The sequence below is a fragment of the Channa argus genome, chromosome 14 (genome assembly GCF_033026475.1).
Source record: "Channa argus isolate prfri chromosome 14, Channa argus male v1.0, whole genome shotgun sequence".
Lineage (NCBI taxonomy): Eukaryota > Metazoa > Chordata > Actinopteri > Anabantiformes > Channidae > Channa > Channa argus.
This window is the reverse complement of record NC_090210.1, coordinates 24,304,002-24,326,126: the sequence shown is the minus strand read 5'-3', so window position 1 is coordinate 24,326,126 and position 22,125 is coordinate 24,304,002. Positions and strand designations below refer to the sequence as shown.

General features: G+C 40.6%; 4 protein-coding genes across 4 annotated transcripts; all 4 read right to left on the bottom strand.

Moving 5' to 3' along the window:
• Nucleotides 1-2: 2 nt before the first annotated feature.
• LOC137098208 (S-arrestin-like) lies at nucleotides 3-13,939 on the bottom strand. The gene is made up of 10 exons (XM_067474194.1): nucleotides 13,892-13,939; nucleotides 12,581-12,641; nucleotides 11,165-11,209; nucleotides 10,615-10,814; nucleotides 10,290-10,349; nucleotides 10,147-10,214; nucleotides 9,920-10,055; nucleotides 9,274-9,358; nucleotides 9,029-9,101; nucleotides 3-144 (listed from the first exon to the last, which is right to left on the bottom strand). Exons 1-10 carry the CDS (start codon nucleotides 13,937-13,939, stop codon nucleotides 3-5), a joined length of 918 nt encoding a protein of 305 aa, XP_067330295.1.
• On the bottom strand, nucleotides 25-3,723 carry LOC137098206 (nuclear factor 7, ovary-like). The gene is made up of 2 exons (XM_067474192.1): nucleotides 1,908-3,723; nucleotides 25-144 (listed from the first exon to the last, which is right to left on the bottom strand). The coding sequence occupies exon 1, from the start codon at nucleotides 3,442-3,444 to the stop codon at nucleotides 2,059-2,061; it is 1,386 nt and encodes a 461-aa protein (XP_067330293.1). The 5' UTR covers nucleotides 3,445-3,723; the 3' UTR covers nucleotides 25-144; nucleotides 1,908-2,058.
• On the bottom strand, nucleotides 3,991-7,148 carry LOC137098205 (nuclear factor 7, ovary-like). The gene has a single exon (XM_067474191.1). The coding sequence runs from the start codon at nucleotides 6,678-6,680 to the stop codon at nucleotides 5,292-5,294; it is 1,389 nt and encodes a 462-aa protein (XP_067330292.1). The 5' UTR covers nucleotides 6,681-7,148; the 3' UTR covers nucleotides 3,991-5,291.
• A 2,944-nt stretch (nucleotides 13,940-16,883) lies between the features above and the next one.
• Nucleotides 16,884-21,922, bottom strand: cldn15la (claudin 15-like a). The gene is made up of 5 exons (XM_067475418.1): nucleotides 21,492-21,922; nucleotides 19,307-19,471; nucleotides 18,592-18,673; nucleotides 18,261-18,374; nucleotides 16,884-17,337 (listed from the first exon to the last, which is right to left on the bottom strand). Exons 1-5 carry the CDS (start codon nucleotides 21,706-21,708, stop codon nucleotides 17,262-17,264), a joined length of 654 nt encoding a protein of 217 aa, XP_067331519.1. The 5' UTR covers nucleotides 21,709-21,922; the 3' UTR covers nucleotides 16,884-17,261.
• Between the last annotated feature and the right edge of the window lie 203 nt (nucleotides 21,923-22,125).

The window sequence follows — 22,125 nt, the reverse complement described above, 5'->3', positions numbered from 1 at the left end:
GCTCACATGCTGGATGATGCCAGGTTGGTGTCTTCGTGCTTGAGTTTGCCGTCCAGAGCGATGCCCCTCCTCTCCCTGTTGTTGGCCAGCAGAGGCAGCAGAGTGTAGACTTTGTGTAGGGTCGCTCCAGCAGACACAGAGTCGCTGAGACATGAAATAGACAACAAGCAAAAGGCGGATCAACAACCTCAGCCATGAATACTGAGCCTTTACATCTTAAATATCCTGCTGGCCCATTGGGAGGTTGGACACTTGAGACTAAAGTTAAGTTTCAAAACAAAAGTGAAAATGGAGGAAGGTTTAATTTAAAGTACAATAAAATGAGCAGGTGTAAAAAATGAAAAGCTTAAATACATTACTGTAATATATTGAAGCTTTTTAAAGGTTTCAGGGATGTAAGTTACTTTGCATGAGAAACTATATTCAGACAAAGAATTAAAAAGACATGGGCCAGATACACCACTGCACTGGGTGACATCTTTTCTTTATTCCAAAACATTTGGGGAACATACATTTTAACAAACGTTCGTCCAAATCATCAGCATCACAACAACTTCTGTGTTAATTAAGCCAGTCAACTGTGCAAGCAAAAATATTTCAAGCAAATCTTCAAGCATTTTGCAACAAAGAAACATTTAGTGAAGCCGTGTGTCTGGCCGATGTGTTTTTAATAGTTTCTGGACAGCAAAGGAGGACAGACACACCAGAGACAAAATAATCCAGGTTTGAGACGGTCAGACAGTAAATGTGAGTAGAAATAATTAATTGTTGGTTTTTGTGTATATGTGGTGAATATAAAAAAAGATAAAAATGATAAAAGATGTTAAACCGACAATCTTTGTAGCTTCTTTTAAGTCAGGTTACAGTGTGGCTCCCTCTGCAACAATACTCTTTTTACACACCGGACGCTTTCCAATTTCTTTCTTTCTCCACCAGACAGAGGTCAGTCAGGCTGTCATCATGTTAGCTTGGCCTTACAAAGGTTCCCTGAAAATGCAGGAAAATGCTCTGGAACAGTTTGGATCTTATGGTGAATCTTTCAGCCATTGAAAATAAAAGTTAAGATTAATGACAGATGTGATTGTTTATTGGTTAAGCAGGTCTAGAACAGATGTTTTATAAAACCTGTTCTGCAAAACAGCTACACAGTGAAGTAATTTACCATCATTTATCAGAGAATCAAAGTAAGTCTGCTTCCAAAAAACATAACTGATCAAAGACAAAATATCAAAATGTTGAAACTGAGAGATTTGTAAAAAAACAAAAACAAAACTGGATCATGTTAAATTTGATGCCTGCAACATGTCTCAAAAGAGATTGGAAAGGTCACAGCTTTAGTTTTATAAGGTTGGTGCATAATATAAGGTTGTTTTTGGATATAAGATTTGCTTTATTATTCTTTATTAAAGAATATTCTTCAATATTGTTGAATATTGCATTTTCTTAATGCACTGTGCTTAGTTTGTCACAACTTAATACTGTTAATGTACTTGCATATGTGTATGAATGTTTAATGTCGGTGAAGATTCTCGTCATCCAGGTTTGGTTATCCGAAGATTGAATCACGTCAACTGGACTTCTTTCTTCTTGGTTAGAAACATTTTGCTACTCTTCCAAGCAGCTTCTTCAGTGTGAATAAAGAGGTTAGGGAACCCAGTTATAACCTATAGACCTTTGTTCCACCCTGGCCTGAATAGGCTCCTTAAGCTGTGAGGTGGGAACAGGGTGGAGGCATCAAGATGTAATGATTAAAACCCTAACTCCCTAAACCCCTAAAATGGGGCTTGTTATTTACATTGTCAGGCCTATGTTGCAGTTTCTTTTTCATATGCTGCCTAAAAAGAAAAGCTGTTAGTGACAGATTATTAGATCCAAATAAAATAAGTAAAAGGAAATAAAGTACCCACTGTATTTGATGAGAAACACTTTACACCAGCTTAATAAAGCTTTTGGCGCTGGGCGGCACCACTAGTGCAGACAAGAACTTCAGGAAGGAGTTAAAGTCCAAAAGGTGTAATAACAAAGGCACCGTCATGAGCATCGTCGTGTCTAAGTGTGTTATTCAAGAGTCACAGAGACTTTGACTGGTTGAACTGTCAATGGAAATTCAGTCCAGTTGCTGAAGTATGGAAACAATCTGTCAGTAAAGGTGTGTGAGAATGTGTGTATGTGTGTGTTTGTATCGGCATCAGAGAACAACAACTTTCCTTCCTCCCAGTCCAGATTCACTCTGATCCTCTGGAGTTTCTTCTTCAGTACAAGATCAGAGCATCGAAGCGATGTGGAGAATGTTCTGTATTTCCCATCAGACAACCATAAAGTCCATAATTCATACAGTATGACTCCTTTCCTCAGGACAGACTCTCCAAGCACACCCACAGTCCAATCTGAACTGTCTCCAACCTTGATGTCCCAGCTGTGAGACCCTGAGTTAAAGCTCTCAGAGCCCAGGACTGAGGTGTACAAATCAAACCTCTCTGGGTTTTCAGGAAACACCTGACTGTCTTTACGTTTCACACTGGTCAGATCTTCAGACAGGATCAGTTCTGGGTGAGCAGTGTTTGGATCCAGCACCACAGGAGTGTAGGAGACCACGTCCTTCATCTTGTTCCAGATGTTGAAGCTCAGGTTGCCCAGGTGTTTGGCCTGGTCTATCAGAGCTCCTGAGCCCAGCTGTGGATCCTCCAGCAGGGGGCACTGCTGGACTCTGTCCACTGCAGCCTTGTAGTTGTGCAGGAATGAGACATCTTCAGCTCTCAGCTCGTCCTCTGTGGCTCTGACTGTGTCTGAAAGAGCTGCTATCTCTCTGCTCAGAGCCTCCATCTTCTCCTTCATCCTCTGACTCTTCTGCTCCTCTTCCTCCCTCAGTGCAGCCATCCTGGCCTCCTCTTCCTCTTCTAGAAACCGGTGAAGCTTCTTAAACTGCTCCTTAATCTGCCTCTCTGTGTGTCGGGCCTGGACCTTAATGTGTTCTGCTGTTTGATCAAATTTCATTTTTATTTCTTCGAAAACCTTTAACTTCTCCTTTAAAGGCTCCAGTGTTTTCTTAATTTCTTTCTTGTGTTGTTGCGCAGCTTCATCGATGGGTCTGAATCTGTGGTTGGTGTGTTTTTCTGAATGCCTGCAGATGACACACACTGGCTGCTGATGGTCCAGACAGAAGAGTTTGAGTCTCTCAGAGTGCAGACTGCAGAGACCCTCTGTGGATCTCTGGTGTCTCTCCTGTAGGAAGGACTCACACAGGTTCTTTAACACCAAGTTACAGGGTGGTTCACTCTGCAAAGAAAGTTTCTTACAAACTGGACAGTCTTGAATGCCTCTAGCTCTCCACCAGCTCTGCAGACAGACATTACAGAAGCTGTGGCTACATGTCAGGAGGACAGGATCTTTATAAATGTCGCAGCAAACAGGACAGTTCAGATGTTCTTCCGAGTGTGATGCCATTTTGTCTGTGAGGCTGGACAGACAGCAGGCAGACAGTCTGTAAGTCAGAAGGTTTAAAATTACTTTCACTTTCAGCCTTGGAAAAAAAAGAGGTTGAAGTGTTCCAGGACTCCCAGTATTTCCTCTTCTGTAGGAGTAGGATAAGCTTCATTGAGTGGCGAATGGTGCAGTTTGTCTCTTACTTTGTTGTTTTTGTCACCAATGGAAAATATATACAGTAAAAAATGTCTTCCTGTTCCTGGTTAGGCTCAGCTTAGTCATGAGAAAGGTGGAGCTTTGTCACATGAGCAGAGTTACACACCAACCAAAAGCTTTGTTGCTATAAAATGCTGTGTATGTACTAATTCAGAGGTAAAACCTCAAAAAAAGAAGAAGTGTGATAATAAACTACAAATTTAACATTGATCTTATAGAACTTCCTTGTTCAATTTGTTTTAAGCTGTGTAACTGAATATAGTGCATTTAAATTATATTAAAATAAGTAAATCAATTTGGGGTGAGCTGAAAAGTTGGTTTTATGTTTTATTTAGTTGAAAACTTGCTCAGTTTTATGAATATTATTTAGTTATTACAAATACAATGTTTGAACATGTACTCACTTACTATGCTAATACTAACACACAAGTCTCCTATGGAAACGTTTCTTTATCACAAAATAATTCGGTCCAAAATTAGAGAATAGGTTTGGTCAACTTTTGGGTGAGGAAACAAACAATCTATAAGTAGAGACTGAGATGTTCAAATATCATTCAGCAGTACTGCAAACTACACAATTACACAGTAAGAACAAGAATACAAACAAACACTAAAGAAAGAAACAAAGACCCTGATTAAAAAGAAATCAATACATGGCAACAATTTCCAAATGTGCAAAATCATTTTACAACACTTATCCAAACTCTGAGGGTATGATACAGTTAATTTGCACCAACTAAATATACATTATTATTATTATTATTATTATTATTATTATTATTATTATTATTATTATTATTATTATTATTATTAATAACTGTTATTAGGGGCAGATATAGCTCAGTTGGTAAAGGCAGTCGACAACAGCTTCAGTAGTTCAATCCTCGTTCCCAGCTATATGTCAAAGTGTCTCTGGGCAATGCACTGACACTCTGCAGTGCTGGTCCAAGCTCGGTAGAAATTCGGGAGGGTTGTGTCAGGAAGGGCATCCGGTGTAAAAACTGTGCCAAATCAACATGCAGACAATGATCCACTATGGCGACCCTGAACTCACGGGATAAACAGAAAGGCCCCCAAAACACTTATTAATTATTTTTATTATTGTGTTAGGTTAGAGTTAAGTTTGCATCCCCCTACATGAAGTTTCAGTGTAAGGGGAACATAATAACTGCACCTTTAGCTGGTACAAATGATGACTGATATGGTGATTGATGTCCTCTCAAGTGAGATCAAGAAATAAATAGTCTGAAGCCAAAGCTTATTTACATTTATGGCCCTTTTGTTGGTCATATGATTCAAATTATTAAGAGTAAAACTGGTGGTTAATTATGATTTAGGAGTATTTTTCACAGCTTCTCCAGCCCTGGTCTCTGTCAGTAATAACACTGAGCTCACCAAATTAATATTTGAGATCTCTGAATACAATGATGTGAATTAAAATAAGATTAGACATGTTCATCCAGATCATCTAAACTGCCATAATATGATACGAGTACGAGTAAGTAGGTACAGGGAACATTTTCACAAGCATAACAGCAAAGGTATGAAACTATGATGGCAAACTGGCAGAGATTTGTTAAGTTTGTAATTATTCATAAGTTACTTTAGAAGAGTTTGAAATGGATGATTACAAATACACAAATGTTTTTCTGCTATTCTACTGTCACAGAAACCTTTGCTGGCAAAACCTTTAATGTGAAAAGTTTCCCATTCCGAATATATGGGAATACTTTGTCTTTGAACGTGTCTGTGAATGTGTAAATGTGTGTGTCGGTATCAGGATCAAGAAACAACAGTTCCCCTGCTTCAAAGTCCAAGCTCACTCTGATCTTCCGAAGTGTCTCCTTCAGCACAAAAACACTGGATACATGAAAGGTAGAGTATGCTTTGTATTTACCGTGGCTGAACCATATTGTCCACAATCCAGGCCATGAGTTTGCCTTCCTCTGGACAGACTCTGAGAACACACCCAGTTCCCAGTCTGTGCTGTCTCCCACATCGATGTCCCAGCTGTGAGTCCCTGAGTTAAAGCCCTCAGAGCCCAGGACAGAGAAATGACAACACCTCACCCTCTCTGGATTGTCAGGAAGCTTCTGTTGCTCTCCTTGCCTCACACTGGTCAGATCTTCAGACAGGATCAGTTCTGGGTGAGCAGTGTTTGGATCCAGCACCACAGGAGTGTAGGAGACCACATCCTTCATCTTGTTCCAGATGTTGAAGCTCAGGTTGCCCAGGTGTTTGGCCTGGTCTATCAGAGCTCCTGAGGACAGCTGTGGATCCTCCAGCAGGGGGCACTGCTGGACTCTGTCCACTGCAGCCTTGTAGTTGTGCAGGAATAAGACGTCTTCAGCTCTCAGCTCGTCCTCTGTGGCTCTGACTGTGTCTGAAAGAGCTGCCATCTCTCTGCTCAGAGCCTCCATCTTCTCCTTCATCCTCTGACTCTTCTGCTCCTCTTCCTCCCTCAGTGCAGCCATCCTGGCCTCCTCTTCCTCTTCTAGAAACCGGTGAAGCTTCTTAAACTGCTCCTTAATCTGCCTCTCTGTGTGTCGGGCCTGGACCTTAATGTGTTCTGCTGTTTGATCAAACTTCATTTTTATTTCTTCGAAAACCTTTAACTTCTCCTTTAAAGGCTCCAGTGTTTTCTTAATTTCTTTCTTGTGTTGTTGCGCAGCTTCATCGATGGGTCTGAATCTGTGGTTGGTGTGTTTTTCTGAATCTTTGCACACGACACACACTGGCTGCTGATGGTCCTCACAGAATAGCTTGAGTTTCTCAGAGTGGAGACTGCAAAGATCATCTGAAGAGCTTGTGTCTCTCTCCTGTAAGAAGCTCTCACACAGCCTTTTCAAAGTAAAATTACATGAAAGGAATTCCTTTGAAGACCTTTTCTTGCAAAGTGGACAATCGTGAATGGTTCTCACTGTCCACCATTTCTGCAGACAGTCTCTACAGAAACTGTGGCAACATGGCAGGATGACAGGATCTAAAAAGATGTCATGGCAGACAGGACAGCAGAGATCCTTCTCCAACTTCGAAGCCATGAGAGAATCAGATGGTCCTGTCACCTGCTTCTTTAGTGTAGGTCAGTGTGTCTTCAGTCTTCAGCAAGTTAAAAAAAACAGCTTTCCCAGTACTCACTTTTATAAGTGATCTTTCTCAGAGTTTTCATTTCATAGTTCTCTACAAGTCTCCTCGAAGCAAGTTAGTTATAATACCAGTTTCCTTGTTCATCAGTCCAGAGGTTGGTTTTATTTCACATAATAAGGCAGTGAAATGCAAACCACAAGTGTTACAAAGTGATATTCTGTTAATGTTCACTCTAAGGTGTGAGTGTAAATGCTCTCAATGCTCAGTGGGTACATGTAGTATCTGATCATATTACAGTGCCTTGCAAAAGTATTTATACCCCTTGAAATGTTCCACATTTTGTCATGTTACAGCCACAAATGCAAATGTGTTTTATTGTAATAGACCGACACAAAGTGGAATTGTGAAGTGAAAGGAAAATGATAAATGGTTTTCAAACTTTTTTACAATAAAAGTGTGACTTGCATTTGTGTTCAGCTCGCTGAGTCAATACCTTGTAAAACCACCTTTTGCTGCAATTACAGCTGCAAGTCTTTTGGGGTTTGTCTCTACCAGCTTTACACATCTAGAGAGTGAAACTTTCTTCTTTGGAAAACAGCTCAAAGTCAGGACTTTGACTGGGTCATTCTAACACATGAATATGCTTTGATCTCTTCCTTTGTAGCTCTGGCTGTATGTTTAGGGTTGTTGTCCTGCTGGAAGATGAACCTCCTCCCCAGTCTGAACAGGTTTTCTTCTAAAATTGTCCTGTATTTGGCTCCATCCATCTTCCCATCAACTCTGAGCAGCTTCCCTGTCCCTGCTGAAGAAAATCATCCCCACAACATGATGCTGCCACCACCATGTTTCACGGTGGGATGGTGTGTTCAGGGTGATGTGCAGTGTTAGGTTTCAGACACACATAATGTTTTACATTTAGGTCAAAGAGTTTAATTTTGGTCTTATCTGACCAGAGCACCTTCTTCCACATGTTTGCTGTGTCCCCCACATGGCTTCTGGGGACTTTTTATGTCTTTCTTTCAACAAAGTCTTTCTTCTTGCCACATCTTCCATAAAGGCCAGATTTGTGGAGCACACAGCTAATACGTGTTCTATGGACAGATTCTCCACCTGAGCTGTGGATCTCTGCAGCTCCTCCAGAGTTACCATGGGCCTCTTGGCTCATTCTCTGATTAATGCTCTCTGTCCGGCCTGTCAGTTTAGGTGGACGGCCATGTCTTGGTAGGTTTGCAGTTGTGCCACACTCTTTCCATTTTAGATAGTGGATTGTACAGAGCTCCGTGAGATTTTCAAAGCTTGGGATATTTTTTATAACCTAACGCTGCTATAAACTTCTCCACAACTTTATCCCTGACCTCTGCTGTGTTCCTTGGACGTCATGATGCTGTTTGTTCACTAATGTTCTCTAACAAACCTCTGAGGGCTTCACAGAACAGCTGGATTTATACTGAGGTTAAATTACACACAGGTGGACTCTAGTTACTAATTAGGTGACTTCTGAAGACAATTGGTTCCACTGGATTTTAGTTAGTGGTATCAGAGTAAAGGGGCTGAATACGAATGTACCCACAGCAAGGACATCCCAATCATATTCGTTTGTTAGTACTATCATTTGGTATCGGGTGTGTAATCACCACACAATGATGAATACATTTGTATCTGACACATTGAAATAGCAGCTACTAGTAAAATAGTAGCTACTAATCCCAAAACCCAAGGTCCTGATTAACGATCAAGAACAAAACTTCTAAAACTGGCATGATTTAATTATTTGGAGTAAAATTGCCAATTTACCAGTATTTATTGTTCCAACCCCACACCTGTGGTCAATTTTAGGTGGTAACCAAAAGAATGAAGTCACAAATAAAAGCCGTCGAGATAAGTTCCCTACATAGGATGTCTAAGCACTAAGTATTAGAAATTGAGTACAGTTCAGACATCCTGAGGGAGTAGATCCACCTCGAAAGGAACCGAAACAGTTTTCCAGGTACATCCAACTGATAGAAGACGCGGGGGCAAACCCTGTCTAATGAAGTGATGGAGAACTGTGCAGCATGCAAGGCAGCAAATGACAGCAACAATAATCAGTATCAGTACTAAAAATGCCCCTTTACACTGTAAACACACAGCTCCACTGGTTTCAGCTTTGAGATGTGTTTTTCTTTATTCCCTTTCTAAACAGGACTTTTATTTTTAGTACTGTTAAAGATTTATACACTAGTACAGACATAAACATTTTTGTGGAGTGTGTGTGTGTGTTGTGTGTGTGTGTGTGTGTGTGTGTGTGTGTGGTGACTATTACCCATGCTCCTCGATGGCCACAGATTTGACGTAGCTGTCATTGGAGTATAACACCACAGTGGAAACTTGATCAACTGCAGAGGAGACATAAGCAAGTGTAACTCACCAATTCCATTCAGTGAATTATTATTGATTTATTTATTTTTCTTTTCCAATGAGGTCAAATATTTTGAGCTTTTTTAACATTAACCCCCAACACATTTCCACTTAGAGTCAAAATAATATGGAATGGCAGGAATTATTTACCAGAGACGATGATGTTCTTTACGGTTTTGCTGGAGTTGTTTGTTACGCTGACATGTACTTTGATGACCTCACCATGGTAGTAAATCTGAAAACAAGAGGCAAATACATCAGATTATGTTCTGATGTTACAGTACTCAAGGTGGATAAAGTTAATCTTCCCTGTTTAAGGTCTTTTATCAACATCTGGTTAATGAACTGATATATATCAGTATCTGATAAATATCAGCATCAATGAAAAACAATAGAACATATAATAGAACATATAATGGAAACATAAAATAGCGTTTGTTCTTGCTGCATTAGTACTGTGGTATAGCCCAAAATTACAAATTGGCTTCAAGGTGCTTTATAATCAGTCCAACACCACTTTCCTCATCACACAACTGGAAGTAAAAACGGCCTCTAAAAAACCCTCATTAAAGAACGTAAAGCAAGAACTTCTCACACTATCAAAATTCTATGACAACAACCACGTTTCATTTTGATATTTGAGCTGGAGAATTTGATCCACTGAGATCCTGGACTCTGGATCCTCGCCTGACTGATAAAATGTCTTCAGTGTGATGTGGACTGAAAGTAAAACATGAGTACTTTGAGTCTTGACTGTTAATGAAGCTGAAGCTGATATTGATGTGTAGGAGCAAACCTCTTTGTCCAGAGTCGCCTTGACATGCAGCGGTTTGTCTGACATGAGAAAATCCCTGGTGGTTTCAACAGAGGGGGCCAGTCCCTCGCTCTCTGGAGCGTACTGGACCTTTCTAATCATTAACTTCACTGTGCTCCTGTTGGACAAAAATGGTAATAACTTCAGTTTACAAAGTCTGGGTGTAGCTTCCACGTTCTTGCAGCTGGGACGAATTAACTGACACTCACCGTTTGCGCACTTTAGCGTCCTGACTCTCAGCACTGAAAGCTTTGATCTCAAATTCCACTGCGCATTGCTGCAAAGAAGAATAGAGGCATCAGCATCATGGGACACGTTGGCTTCTACTTTGACTCCTTAGTCTGGGTCTCACCTTGCCAACATCGTGGGGCGCTGGCTGCAGAGCCACTGAGCAAGGCAGGTTGTCAGGAAACTGAGAGGGAATTTTACAAAGTCAGAGTCTTTATTTACTCGCTGATTTTTAGCAAATACATCTCAACATATTGATAAATAAAATCATAACATATAAGAGGCAGAGTAATACGTAAGAGGAGTATTACAAAATAATGAAATAAACCTCCTACTGTTCCTCACGACCTCGACAGTAAAGTTTAAAGCTCCAGTATCATTTAAAAGCAGTATTACATCCATGCTATTGAATCCCGCTATTGAAGCATCATCCGGCTTGTTCCTCTCACCTCAAAGAAGAACGGGTAGGCATTGTTTCCTAGCTTGCGCAGCAGCTTGGCTTGACTCTTGGTGTGGATTCCTTTCTCGAGATCCTGCAGAGGGGGGTACACCTGGCGCGTGGACAGGTACAGCTCCCTGCGAAAGGCGATTCCAATCACATCCATGTCGTCTCTGCCGTAGCGAAAGATGCAAGACAGCGTGACGAACACTGGAGGACAGGAGAGAGACACTGATGTTTCCGGTCCTTTATGTCTGTTATTTCACTTCAGTGTTTTGTGGATTAAAACCTTTTTACGAGACATAAAGATTAATTCTATTAGATAGAAAGAGCAGCCATACAAATATTTCACTCAGTCTGAATTTAATACAGCTGGAACTAGATGAGACAAGATTGAGATATATTAAACGTGTTGAAGGGAAATGAAACTAAACTCTGAGGGGCCAAGGAAACAGGTCTGTCACACTTCAGGACAAATGTGGCAGGTAAACTGTATCTTAAGCTTAATCTCCTGTAATACTATAAAACTAATACTAAGTTAATGAACTATGGTTACTGACCTTTTCTCCCCTGCAGTGCCTCAGGATCAACGAGGATGACGCCATCTAGTGGGAAAAAAACACAAGTTATTTCGGAGATTAAAGGAAACAGAAATTTTAAACAAAGTTTTATTGTCTGGATAATGAAAATAAGGCCACGCTTCCTTATGCCGGGGAAAGAGAAAAAGTACTGGGACATATGGATAATGGCGAATTGATTGACTTTTGCCTCTCAGGTCCCTGAGCCAGAGTCTTTCAGTGAAGTTGTGACCACAAAGAGCAGATAACCAAACACCAAATACCCTAAAACCTTTAGTTCAATTCCTACTGTAAGCTTTACTGGGTTACAAACAACATAAGCTGCTTTCTCCCATGTCTTTACTGTTCTGCTAGAATTTACCAGCAACAATACAAATTCAGAGCCACATGACAGACAGGTCTACATGGTCGGAAGGTGGGCAGTGAAGCTAGGTGGCAAACAAACAAGTCCAGCCTCATGAACAAGCATATTAACACACAGACTGAGTTCAAGAACAAGTACTTACAATTGAGTACTCGGCCAAACCAAATGCTGATACGAGAACTAAACTGTTTGGCTTCTATGATTTGCTGGACAGTAAAATCCACAGCAGTTAACAAATTCACGCACATTCTTGCCAAAACAAATATGGCAGTGACCCGTTTTTTAACAAACAGAGCAACTCTGGCTGCAAAGAGCAAAAAGAAAAGAAGAAAAAATGATGTGAGATCCTGGATGGAGAATTGTGAACAACATGGAACGTAGAGGAACATGAAGGTAAAATAACAGTACCACTGCATATTTTATCATATTTGTTTGTTTAAAGAGAAGAATATATCGAAATATAAATGACTGATGATATGCGGAAATGGGAAAATTATCTATAGATTAATTGATAAATCGAAAAAACGGTCAACAGATTAATCAGCCAAAACATACATTGTTTGGTGCAGCCCTTGTTATTGCTGCCACCTCACAGCCAAAAGGTCCCTGGTTGGAATCTCTGCTGGCTCCAGCCTTCAGTGTGGAGTTTACACGCTCTCACCGTCTTCATGTGGGTTTTCTCCACGTACTCCGGCTTCCTCCCACACTCCAAAGACTCGCTTGTTAGGCTCATTTGTGACTAAATTCCCCATAGATGTGAAGGAGAGTATGAATGGTTGTCTGTGTGTGTCTCTCTGTGTTGGCCCTGACTTGAGACCTGTCCAGGGTGGACCCCACCTCATGCCCAATGAGAGCTGGGATAGGCAGCAGCCCCCCTTGACCCTGAACAGGATGAGCTGTTACAATGGATAGATAATAGACCTAATGGCACAGGTTTAGTGATTTGATCTAACTGAACTCTTAACCTCTAATCTCAAGATCCATTAAGTTAGCTGGACTTTTTTTTTTTCATGTTTAATTTTGGACAAACTCACCCAGAGGATCCACAGAGTCAACATGGTCGATAAAGTCCCTTTTTCCAATGTACACTCCGACCTGTAGGAGAGAAGATACTGTCCCTGTCAAAACTGAGAAGAAACGAAGATTAAATGTGTGTTTTGTAAAATACTGTCTTCGACCTAAGTGTAAAAAGGTCCAATGTTCAGTAAACAGGCTAAAGTGAGTCAGTGTTGGCAGATTTGCTCACGTACAGACTTGCTTGTCACTCTAACAGAATTTGTTTCAGTCGCACAGACTGTTATTCACAGGGTTACTACTGATTCATAGTTGTTCCTGTAGATCTAACTGGATAATTGTAGAGGAGCATGAGGAGAGTTTGCATGATGTGTTTAAGGCAGCATTACAGTGTTTTCTATGTTGAAGCTCGACAGACACATACATTACATTACACTACAGTCACTGAAATCTTTGGATGTTCCCAACATCACCTCAATATTATGACCAGTTAGGGCTAAAAAATGGTGTTGCTTCTAACGAGGGCCCTGCAGATTTAGGATGAAATACCACGTGACAACAGCCTTCAAAACAACAGAACCCATTCATAGCTTTTAGAAGTTTTCTCTGTATAAATCATTAGAATCATATTCTGCCAAGAATCGACTGTAAACTGACTACAACAGAGAAAAAGTCTACGTTACAATAAAAAACGGATCTAACTATAGTTAAAGCAGCAGGAAGTGTCAGACTAACAGTGAGTTCTCTGGTAACACAGGTTGTTGTCTCTGCAGAGCACGAAGAGGTTGTGTACATCACAGCCATCCTCTAATCCACCAGACACTGTGTGCTGTTATTAAATAGTTTGAAACAACCACTCAAACTTTTGAGCAGAGTGATGCAGTAGCTGTAATCTGACATAAAGCTTTGTTCGCACACGTGGCTCAGCTCACGTTGCCGTGACTTTGAGTTGACCTGAGGATCAGTGCGACGAGCTGCTGAACTGCTTCACAGAATTACATGCAGGGAGACGGAAAATGGTCAACGTCAAGAAATAACAGCATGTTCGATGCCAGGTGCATATTTTCTTTAGCTATTTTTAAAAAGCTGCACAGTTTAACTAAGTGACATTCTGCAGTTTCATTGGTTCAGTTTATACATTGAAAGTAAATCTAGTTTCATCAGAGTTCTTTCACTGCAACATCCCTTTGTCTATTTTCCTTTGTTAGAAAGAAAACGCACTTGGCACCTGAAGATGGTGCTGTGGGTTTAATAGCAGGTATCGATGTGTCCTTACAACAACTTCACATTTTGTGCGCCTGTGGTTATTTCACCTCAGATGTTTCACTCACCGACTTGTCTTTAGAAATCTTCTTGAAAACAACATTCTTTGAGCTCATGTTGGTGCAGAAAGTGCAGCGGGTCGGCAGCACCTGAACAAAAAGAGAAACGCAAGCTTCTTCAAACGTGTACACTTAAAACTCTAATCATGGTTTTGATCAAACAAATTCAGTTCTTCACATCTTAATTGAAAGCTCTTCCCTAATTTTGAACAATGGCAGCAAAATATTGCAGCACAGATAAAAGCCAGTCAGCCAGTTTTCCTCAACCTCAGCAGCTGCTCAGTAAAACTCACACTGTCACAGAGAAAAAACATGAAGTGTCACAGCAGAATCGCGATTCTGCTCATTCAGTGTATTTTATTTTCAGAATCACGATTCTGCTCATTCAGTGTATTTTATTTTCCAAAATGAAAACAAATCCATGGATGGATGAGAAATATGATGTGATGTAATAATTTACCTAACATTGGGATGCACACTAATCTGAACTTGGCAACGGTGTAGATTCAGACAGAATTCAGACAGAAATATCTGTACATGAGGTTTGTGACATGATGTCAGTGATTCTTCAGTGGAGGAAATTAGTTTTCACACATCCGGGAAAAAAATTCAAAATGAAATTTACTCTGAATTAATATGAAACTGACAAAAGCTGCACAATACAAGTAAAAAAGGAAGTAAAATAAATAAAATGCAATTTTGTTCAATTAAATATTTTAAACAATACAGTAAATGAAAATGGCTCAGACATATCTGTTAAAAAGATCACAGATAAATGGATTATAGTGATAATGCCAACTATTTCCTGTAATTAGAACCTTTGCTGTGCTCAATCATTTGGCCCTGATAAAACTGGAGAAGACCACTGTCATTTCCATTTGTTTGTACCATGTAACATATTCAGGGGAATAAAAACTGCATGTCAATAAAAATGATTTAAAATCTGGCGTATTAAGGCCAGAGGTTCCATAGAACTGACTGAACAACCAGAGTACAGCTCAAAAATCCTGATTTTCACTAAACCATAACAGTGAGGGATGTTTGCATTGGTCTCTGAATGATTTCTTTTTGCCGAGTTAATTGAATAAAGACGATTTAACTCTGCTGAGCTTCCTAATCCTGTTAAAACCTTCTCTGATGGGTTTCACCTCTGCTCACTGAAAACAACACAAACGAATTTCACTTCCTTTGAGTGTTTGGTAATCAGCCAAACTAAAAATGATAATTTTACATGAAAATCAGCTTCATCAGTAAATATTCCCAACATGTGAAGTTCTTAATTACAAAGCAGTTTAGCCATAAGAATAAATGAAAAAGATGTTGAATTTTAAAAATCACCTGGATTTGTATATATTAACTGTTTTTTGTTTCTGGAATAAAAAAAATCATCTCCATTCAACATCATTTCTAATCTAATCGGTTTGTCAGTTTAAGAAATGTATGAAGTAAATGTGCTACATAAACGTATCATTGCTACATGACACGTTCACCTGGCAACGCAATAATTTCATCCTCAGATGTCCGACAGATTTCTGTTTGTGAATCTGTCTTTGTGTTAGTCTCAGATGCCATATGCTGCTAAAGTGATGTCTCTTTGAATGTGGATGGGACATTGTCTCTAATGCAGCGTTTAAAGATAGTGATGCTCATTTTCAGATTTCACGACTCAAACAGATTCAACAGACACACAGATTCAGAATAGACGGTTTTAGGATCAAACTCACCTGTGTTGTAGTGGGGAAGGAAATGCTGCTGGATCAGAGGAGACAAGCAGCGTCCACAGAAGCTCTATAAGTAAACACCTGCTGTCCGTCAAGACAGCCCTCAGCCAATCAGCTGATCCGGCTGTGAACTTTGACCAATCCCCACGTCCCCCTCCTCCTCCACTGATCCCTGCATCCAGACAGACTCATGCAGACTTCCTGAATGAGCCGACTGAGAAGATTGAGGTTCCTCCGTAGTCAGCACAACAGGGCCAGATTAGAGCGAGACAGAGGGAGACAGGGGGAGGAAGACAGTTAGTTTTAGCATCTTTTTTACTCTGACTTTAAACACCGAACATGTTGTCTTTTGTGTTTCAGTACATGAAGAAAATACAGTAAAAGTGTTTGGTTTGCATCAAACATAGAGTGACACTAGTCAACTGTACTCAGAGACATTCAGTGTGGAACTGTTCTGGACTCAATCCCCTGACTTCTGCTTTTGAATAATCTTTGAACAGAGTTGACTGGATTGTTTTTTGTGTTCACAGTGTGGATTCAGTCCGGGATACTTCAGCAATGACTGGACCCTCCAGACACAGGTGTGTTTCCATCAACCAGCCACCAACTTTACAGGGATCAGCATGGGAAAGTAATCCAGAAAACCAGCAGAACCTCAGGAACTTTAGAAGTGGTTTTTCACATGAGGATTTCGTTTGCAGTAAGGGCTGTGAACAGATGCTGAACCACACGGCAGCAGGTTTGTAGAGGACTAGGGACGGACGAGTGAAGCTGTGGAGCTTTAATCCACTGTTCTGCCCGTCAGCAGGTAAACAGACACAGATGGATTACTGCCCTGCTCACATTAATCTCCATTATTACACAGGAGATTACAACAAACACACAACAGGGGACTGCTGCACTACACAAATTAAACATGGACATTATTTCATGCTATTAGTCCCAAACTGCTTTTTTAATGTTCTTTTAGATAATGTCCATCGCAGACCTGGAAGCAAACAGATGTCTGCCTGTAAAAGCAGGGACGTCCACAGCCTGTAGTGGAACTGTGTGTGGTGAAAAAATTTTGAAACAAGTAGTTTGAACTTGGACAATCATGTACATTTACCTTCTGTTAGCATTAGCATCCATCATATTTGCAAAAACCTTCAATGTAGTTTTTAAAAAGTGTCTAATTTACTTTAGTGGACTAATAGACATACAAAAAGCTCTTTTATTGTAGAACAGGCAGCAAGCAGTTTGTGGCCTGACAGTAAGTAAGCACAACAACAAACCAGGTCTTTTATATTATACAAACTTTATTCAGAAACCCAATTATGAATAGAAATACAATAACAACAATCATCAGCACATTCCTGTCTAGTCCCTAGATTCAGATTCAAGATTTCACCTCCAGAACTCTTCATAGCACACACAAAAAAAGACAGAAAGAAACAACACAGCTCATAAGAACCTGGTCCATTAAGTCAGACACAAGAGGATCTGGAGTACAGTCCTTTTTGTTTCCATCTCTGGACAAACAGCAGGTCCCCACAAACCTTGCTTTTAGGTTTTACATTTTATTATAACAGCTAATAAAAATCAGCAAGAGGGCTGTTCAAAAAAAAAAAAAAAACAGGTCTAGATAATGTCCTTAACAAGTGTAGAAAAGTTTGGGTTTAGACAAAAGATTTGGCTGTTTCTGACTCCGACTTGGCCGTGAAGATCTTCTGCTGAGCTTGTCCATAGTAAACTCTGAAAAACAGGAGGAGGAACATCACACCCAAGCTGTTAATACAACACATTGAGGTTAAATGGTCTGTGCACGTTACAGCAGAACATTTAATTCAATTCAGACCACAGGCGGATCAAGACAAAGAGGCCACATGGGCTCACACAGGGACGGGGCCTCATGCTTTCTTTTTGGTTGGTTTTCGTTCTGTTGAGTCTATATTTGTAGTTTTTTTGTGTTTATTGTAATTTTATGTCAATTTTTGTCTTTTGTTTTGCATCTTTTGGTGTTGCAGGCAACTAAATTGTACTGTAGGTGTATTTTTGAACTTGTTTTAAAAGCTGCATTCCAGGACCTTTGGGTCTGATTACAGGTGACCACATCTACTGGACCAACAACCTCTGTGGGTGAAAGTTTCAGTTTCATGTTTTGTGTAAGAAACGGGAAATAAAGTGAACCAAGCGCAGACAACAGAGCTGGCAAGTGGTAAAAAGCTGAACGCTTTATTCTGACAACGGAGCCTAAAAAGAGTCCAGGTCAGTTAGATGGGATGAAGACAGCCAGAGGCAAAATCAGGAAGACAAGCAGTGGCAGACAAATCCACAAACGCCAGAACAAAAAGGAAGTTCAAGAAAGCACAAGCAGGGAGGGAAAACAGGCAGGTTGGCAAAAACAAATGAGGTTAATGACTAGTGAAACCGAGCTAATATAGGTGTGTAAGTGTGAGTGTGTGCAGGTATTAGACAGTGGAAAAGAATGAATGTGACTCAGAGAAAGGGAAAGATTCAGCAACACCTGGATGGAGAACTGGCAGGAGACAGACGGGACAAACGAATCAGAAACAGGACAAACCAGTGACGTTCTGTTTGTGAAACTCTCAGCCACAGATTCTCAGCTGCTCCGTAACTAAGACAATAAGAGGACCGGTGAGGTGTGTAGCTCTTACCCTTTATTGCCTTTTGATGATGCTCTCCTAAATGCACAGCAGAGAAAACCTCCACCCAGAGTGGCCAGAGCGGCTCCGGCCCAGCCTAAAAAGAGGCCGGCACCCATCTCAAATCTGCAATCACAGGAATCATCTTTATATAAAAATAAAAATGGATGAATGGTCAGATGAAACATGGATCCACAGACACAGTAAACACCGTCTCTCTTCTTCAAGCCGCTACATTATAAAATCCCCACTATTTAATATGAATTTAGATCCTGATCACAGGATTTTAAAGAACCCGAACTTCGGTTTAAAAGTTAAAAAACCAAACCTGCTGTGAACTCACCTTATGCCAACATACTGTGGGCTGTAGAAGTCCTGCACCACTCTGTAGGCGTACCAGGAGCAGGCTATCAAGCAGCAGAAGCCTGCAAACACAAAAACATTTATTTGCACTTTGTTGGTGGTCTTTGGGTTCTAAATGCATTAAGAGTTAGTTTAAACAACTCTTCACATACATCAAAATAAAAGCCTTTAAAAGACTTACCACACATTTGAAGAGAATTTTAAACTGCAAAAAGACGAACTTGCGTTTAGGGCTGTGCAATAATTGAAGTTTGATTTTAATTATCATTATGGCTTCAAATGATTATGAAAACAAGGATGACCCTTCCTGTTTCATTTTGCCTTGTGTTAAAAGTTACAGCTGTGGACTCTCAACTCTCACCAAGAGCTCAGTCACTCTCAGCAAGGCATCAACAAGGTTCAGCTGGTAGTGAAGCCTGGTAACATCCTGTCACACAGGACTTTTTGTCTTTTTAATAAACCCCTGGAGAGCTAACACTAAGGCTAGTGAAATGTTAGTTTATGTGTGATGTGCTTCACGTTGTGGTCATTTCCAAAGACGGAATCTCACTAAAATAACCCAGGAAATTCAAACTTTATATGAAAAGCGTTGTTGATGCAGTGTTGCATTAGGGTGAAGGTCATCAGGTCATGTCTTCACTGCTTTACCTCTGCTCACATGAACTTGTCTCAGGTTGTGCTTTGTGTGGACTCACCTGCGATGATGCTCATGATTCCCCCTCCACCGGCGAGCTTGGCTTTGGTTTGGTCGTCGGCCGAGCCAATCTTGATGCAGTTAAGGCCGAACAGGGTCATGATCATGGAGCAAAGCCCCAGCAGCAGACAGATGATCATCAGAGCCCGACATGCCTGGACATGGACTACGGAGACAGAAATATACAAAAAACTGAAGCCAAACATTTCAGTCAAGAAAAAAACCCAATGGCAGCTTAATTTGGAGGAACTGTAGTTTACCACTGAGCTCAGACAGAGGCTTCATTTACAGTGACATTAGCAGTGAAGTAGGTCAAACAACACTGTCTCCTAGTAATTACATTTATGTACCACGAAAGTGCAGTAACATACATTTATCATGAAACTGAGTGACAACCACATCAGATTTTCTATCACTGTTATAAAGAAATGTTGGTAAAATAGTAAAAAATAGTAAAAAGTCAGTAAAAAGGCCACAGCCAACATCTCTTTCCACCAAAATGGACTGTTTGGACTTTCAGTTAGGCAGAGATTAATGTGTTTGACACCATGAACACTGAATTTAACTTTTTGTACCAAACACTTGTTTTTGAAGTTTAGTTGCACATAAAATGCACTGTGATTTGTACAAGACAGGCTTGTCCATCACGAAGAAAACAGGAAGTGCAATGGAAATACCTGCAAGTTTACACAGCTCTGAGAAGTCGAACTTTTAGCATGAAGACTGGAAACAGGAGGAAACCACTCGCTCGGTCCGAAAGAAACCTACCAGCCTGCTGTCCCTCTAAAGGTTTTAAATAAAATCTTTGTATCCTAAAGTTGTTCAAAGAAAAAAGAAAACTAAAAGCAGTTTTCACCCACTGTGGGACTGTAGTACCCAGCTGTTGGAGTAATTTATTGACTAAATGACCTGTCAAAAAAGATCAACGTCTTTAAGTGTGTCTCCCTTTCAGGAGTCGCCACAGCAGATCATGTTCCACAGTTTGATTTGTCGTGCCCTTTTACATCGGATGCGCTTCCTGTCGCAACCTTCGCATTTTATCCGGGTTCAGGACCAGCACCAAGGTGGCCATTGGTGGCCAGGCAGGGCTACACGTGGTGGGGTGGGATTTGATCCTGCGGCCTTCTGCATCCCAATCCTATGCTGCACCCATTGAGCCACCAGGTCTGATTGACGAAATGAGCTGTAATGATCATAAAAACCTGCCACACCTCTTTATGACTTTTAGGATAAGTCAGCTGAACACTGAGCTATTGTCTTCTCCAGTCCAGCAACTTTTCTCCGGCTTCATTTTAACAAAAAATATTTTCTTAAAAATATTTGTGGAGAGCCCGAACTTTTCAAAGAAGACGTGTCTTTGACATCAAGCACTTATCAGCATAAAAACACAGAGGCTTTCTGCTAATTAGAAACTTAAGGGAACATTTAAGGGGAACATGGGCATTCAGGAGATTCCTGAACAAACTCCTCTAAGCTACAAACTAAATCCTTTTTGCCTCTCTGTGTTTCTTCTCGACAGGTGATTCCCTCCATTTTATTGCGAGGAGCAGGATCAAAATGGCGCCCGAACGATGGTCTTATCTCTTAAACGATGTATAAGGAAAACACAACCTAGTTATTAATTAACTTCACTATGATTAAGAATGAAACAAATACTGAATAAAAATGTCCGTGAAGATAATTTGCTGGCTGTGTTTTCATTGTAAAGACATAGATTATTTTAGGTGGGGAAACATTTAGCTGTGAAAAACAAAAGAAATCCTCCAACCTTTGGACAAGTGATTCAGAAGGGTTTTTGACCTGACACATCTTCAGAAAGTACACAAAATTCTATATTTATGAGAGCTTCTGGTGACTCTGAAATATTTAGAGCTAATTATTAATGAAATTATTTCAGATTATTGGTTTCCTATAGCAGCTTTCTAACAAGGAACTTAATGTTTCTATGTCTTTATTTATTCTTTACAACTTGTTAACTCTGTGGTCTGAAGTCAGAATAAAAAAGTGAAGAAAATGTTGTCTATAAATCACTAATCTATTCTGAAAAAAGAGCAGATTATTCAGAAGTCATTGCTCTCGTCCCTGTGCCCAATTATCTCTGTCAGTTTTGAAATGTAAGGTTTAGAAATGACCCCCATATGTACTGCGTGTACAAATGAAAAAAATGAAAGCATATTGTGTCTTACCTGGAAGGTCGAGCAGCGATTGGAAATCTCGACACTCCGACAGGCCGCCGGCGTTCTCGGCACAGGAGTGCCAGAGGTTTTCAAACAGTCTCTGGCTGGTGATGACATTGCCAGACACAGAGGAAATTTTCCAGTAGTCGTTAGACAGCGCAGCCCCGTTGACCAGCCAGCTGATTATACACATGATGAAGCCGGTTGTTTCCAAACCCGTGGACATGATGGCAGCGATTCCAGAAAACTGCTGAGGTGAAACAAGTGCAAAACCTTCTGAGAAAATCCAAACGAAGAACAGAACCTTCAAGTTTCAAGGGAACAACAGGGTCTCGGGCTTCAGAGGTGAAGCTTCAGCAGGTGAATTCAGTCGGAGTTGGCTTTTGGAGCCTCTGGCTTGTTAATCAGACAACTGTGGCTCCAAAAGGAGGACAGCAGGACTTTAGCCTCTGCAAGGGGCCATAAATGGCTGGGAGCCACTCCCTTTATTAATCCCCCCCATCATTCAGCCTGCCTGGTCATAATGATGATGATGATGACATCATCATCATCTCCAGCCACTCCTCAGGTATATACTGGTTTTCCCCACAGGAAGCTGCAGAAGACCAACAGTGTAACCACAACAGAAAAGGCTGCAGGTTGT

Bases quoted from the DNA above. Each gene is read 5' to 3' on its own strand.
- LOC137098208 (XM_067474194.1), bottom strand. From the start codon at position 13,939: ATGAGCTCAAAGAATGTTGTTTTCAAGAAGATTTCTAAAGACAAGTCG. The intron at 12,642-13,891 runs GTGAGTGAAACA...TCTCTCCTACAG, and splicing joins AGATTTCTAAAGACAAGTCG to GTCGGAGTGTACATTGGAAA. The intron at 10,350-10,614 runs GTGAGAGGAACA...ATTCCCTCTCAG, and splicing joins CCTACCCGTTCTTCTTTGAG to TTTCCTGACAACCTGCCTTG.
- LOC137098205 (XM_067474191.1), bottom strand. From the start codon at position 6,680: ATGGCTTCGAAGTTGGAGAAGGATCTCTGCTGTCCTGTCTGCCATGAC.
- LOC137098206 (XM_067474192.1), bottom strand. From the start codon at position 3,444: ATGGCATCACACTCGGAAGAACATCTGAACTGTCCTGTTTGCTGCGAC.
- cldn15la (XM_067475418.1), bottom strand. From the start codon at position 21,708: ATGTCCACGGGTTTGGAAACAACCGGCTTCATCATGTGTATAATCAGC. The intron at 19,472-21,491 runs GTAAGACACAAT...CTGTCTCCGTAG, and splicing joins ATCGCTGCTCGACCTTCCAG to TCCATGTCCAGGCATGTCGG. The intron at 18,674-19,306 runs GTGAGTCCACAC...TTGTGTTTGCAG, and splicing joins AATCATGAGCATCATCGCAG to GCTTCTGCTGCTTGATAGCC.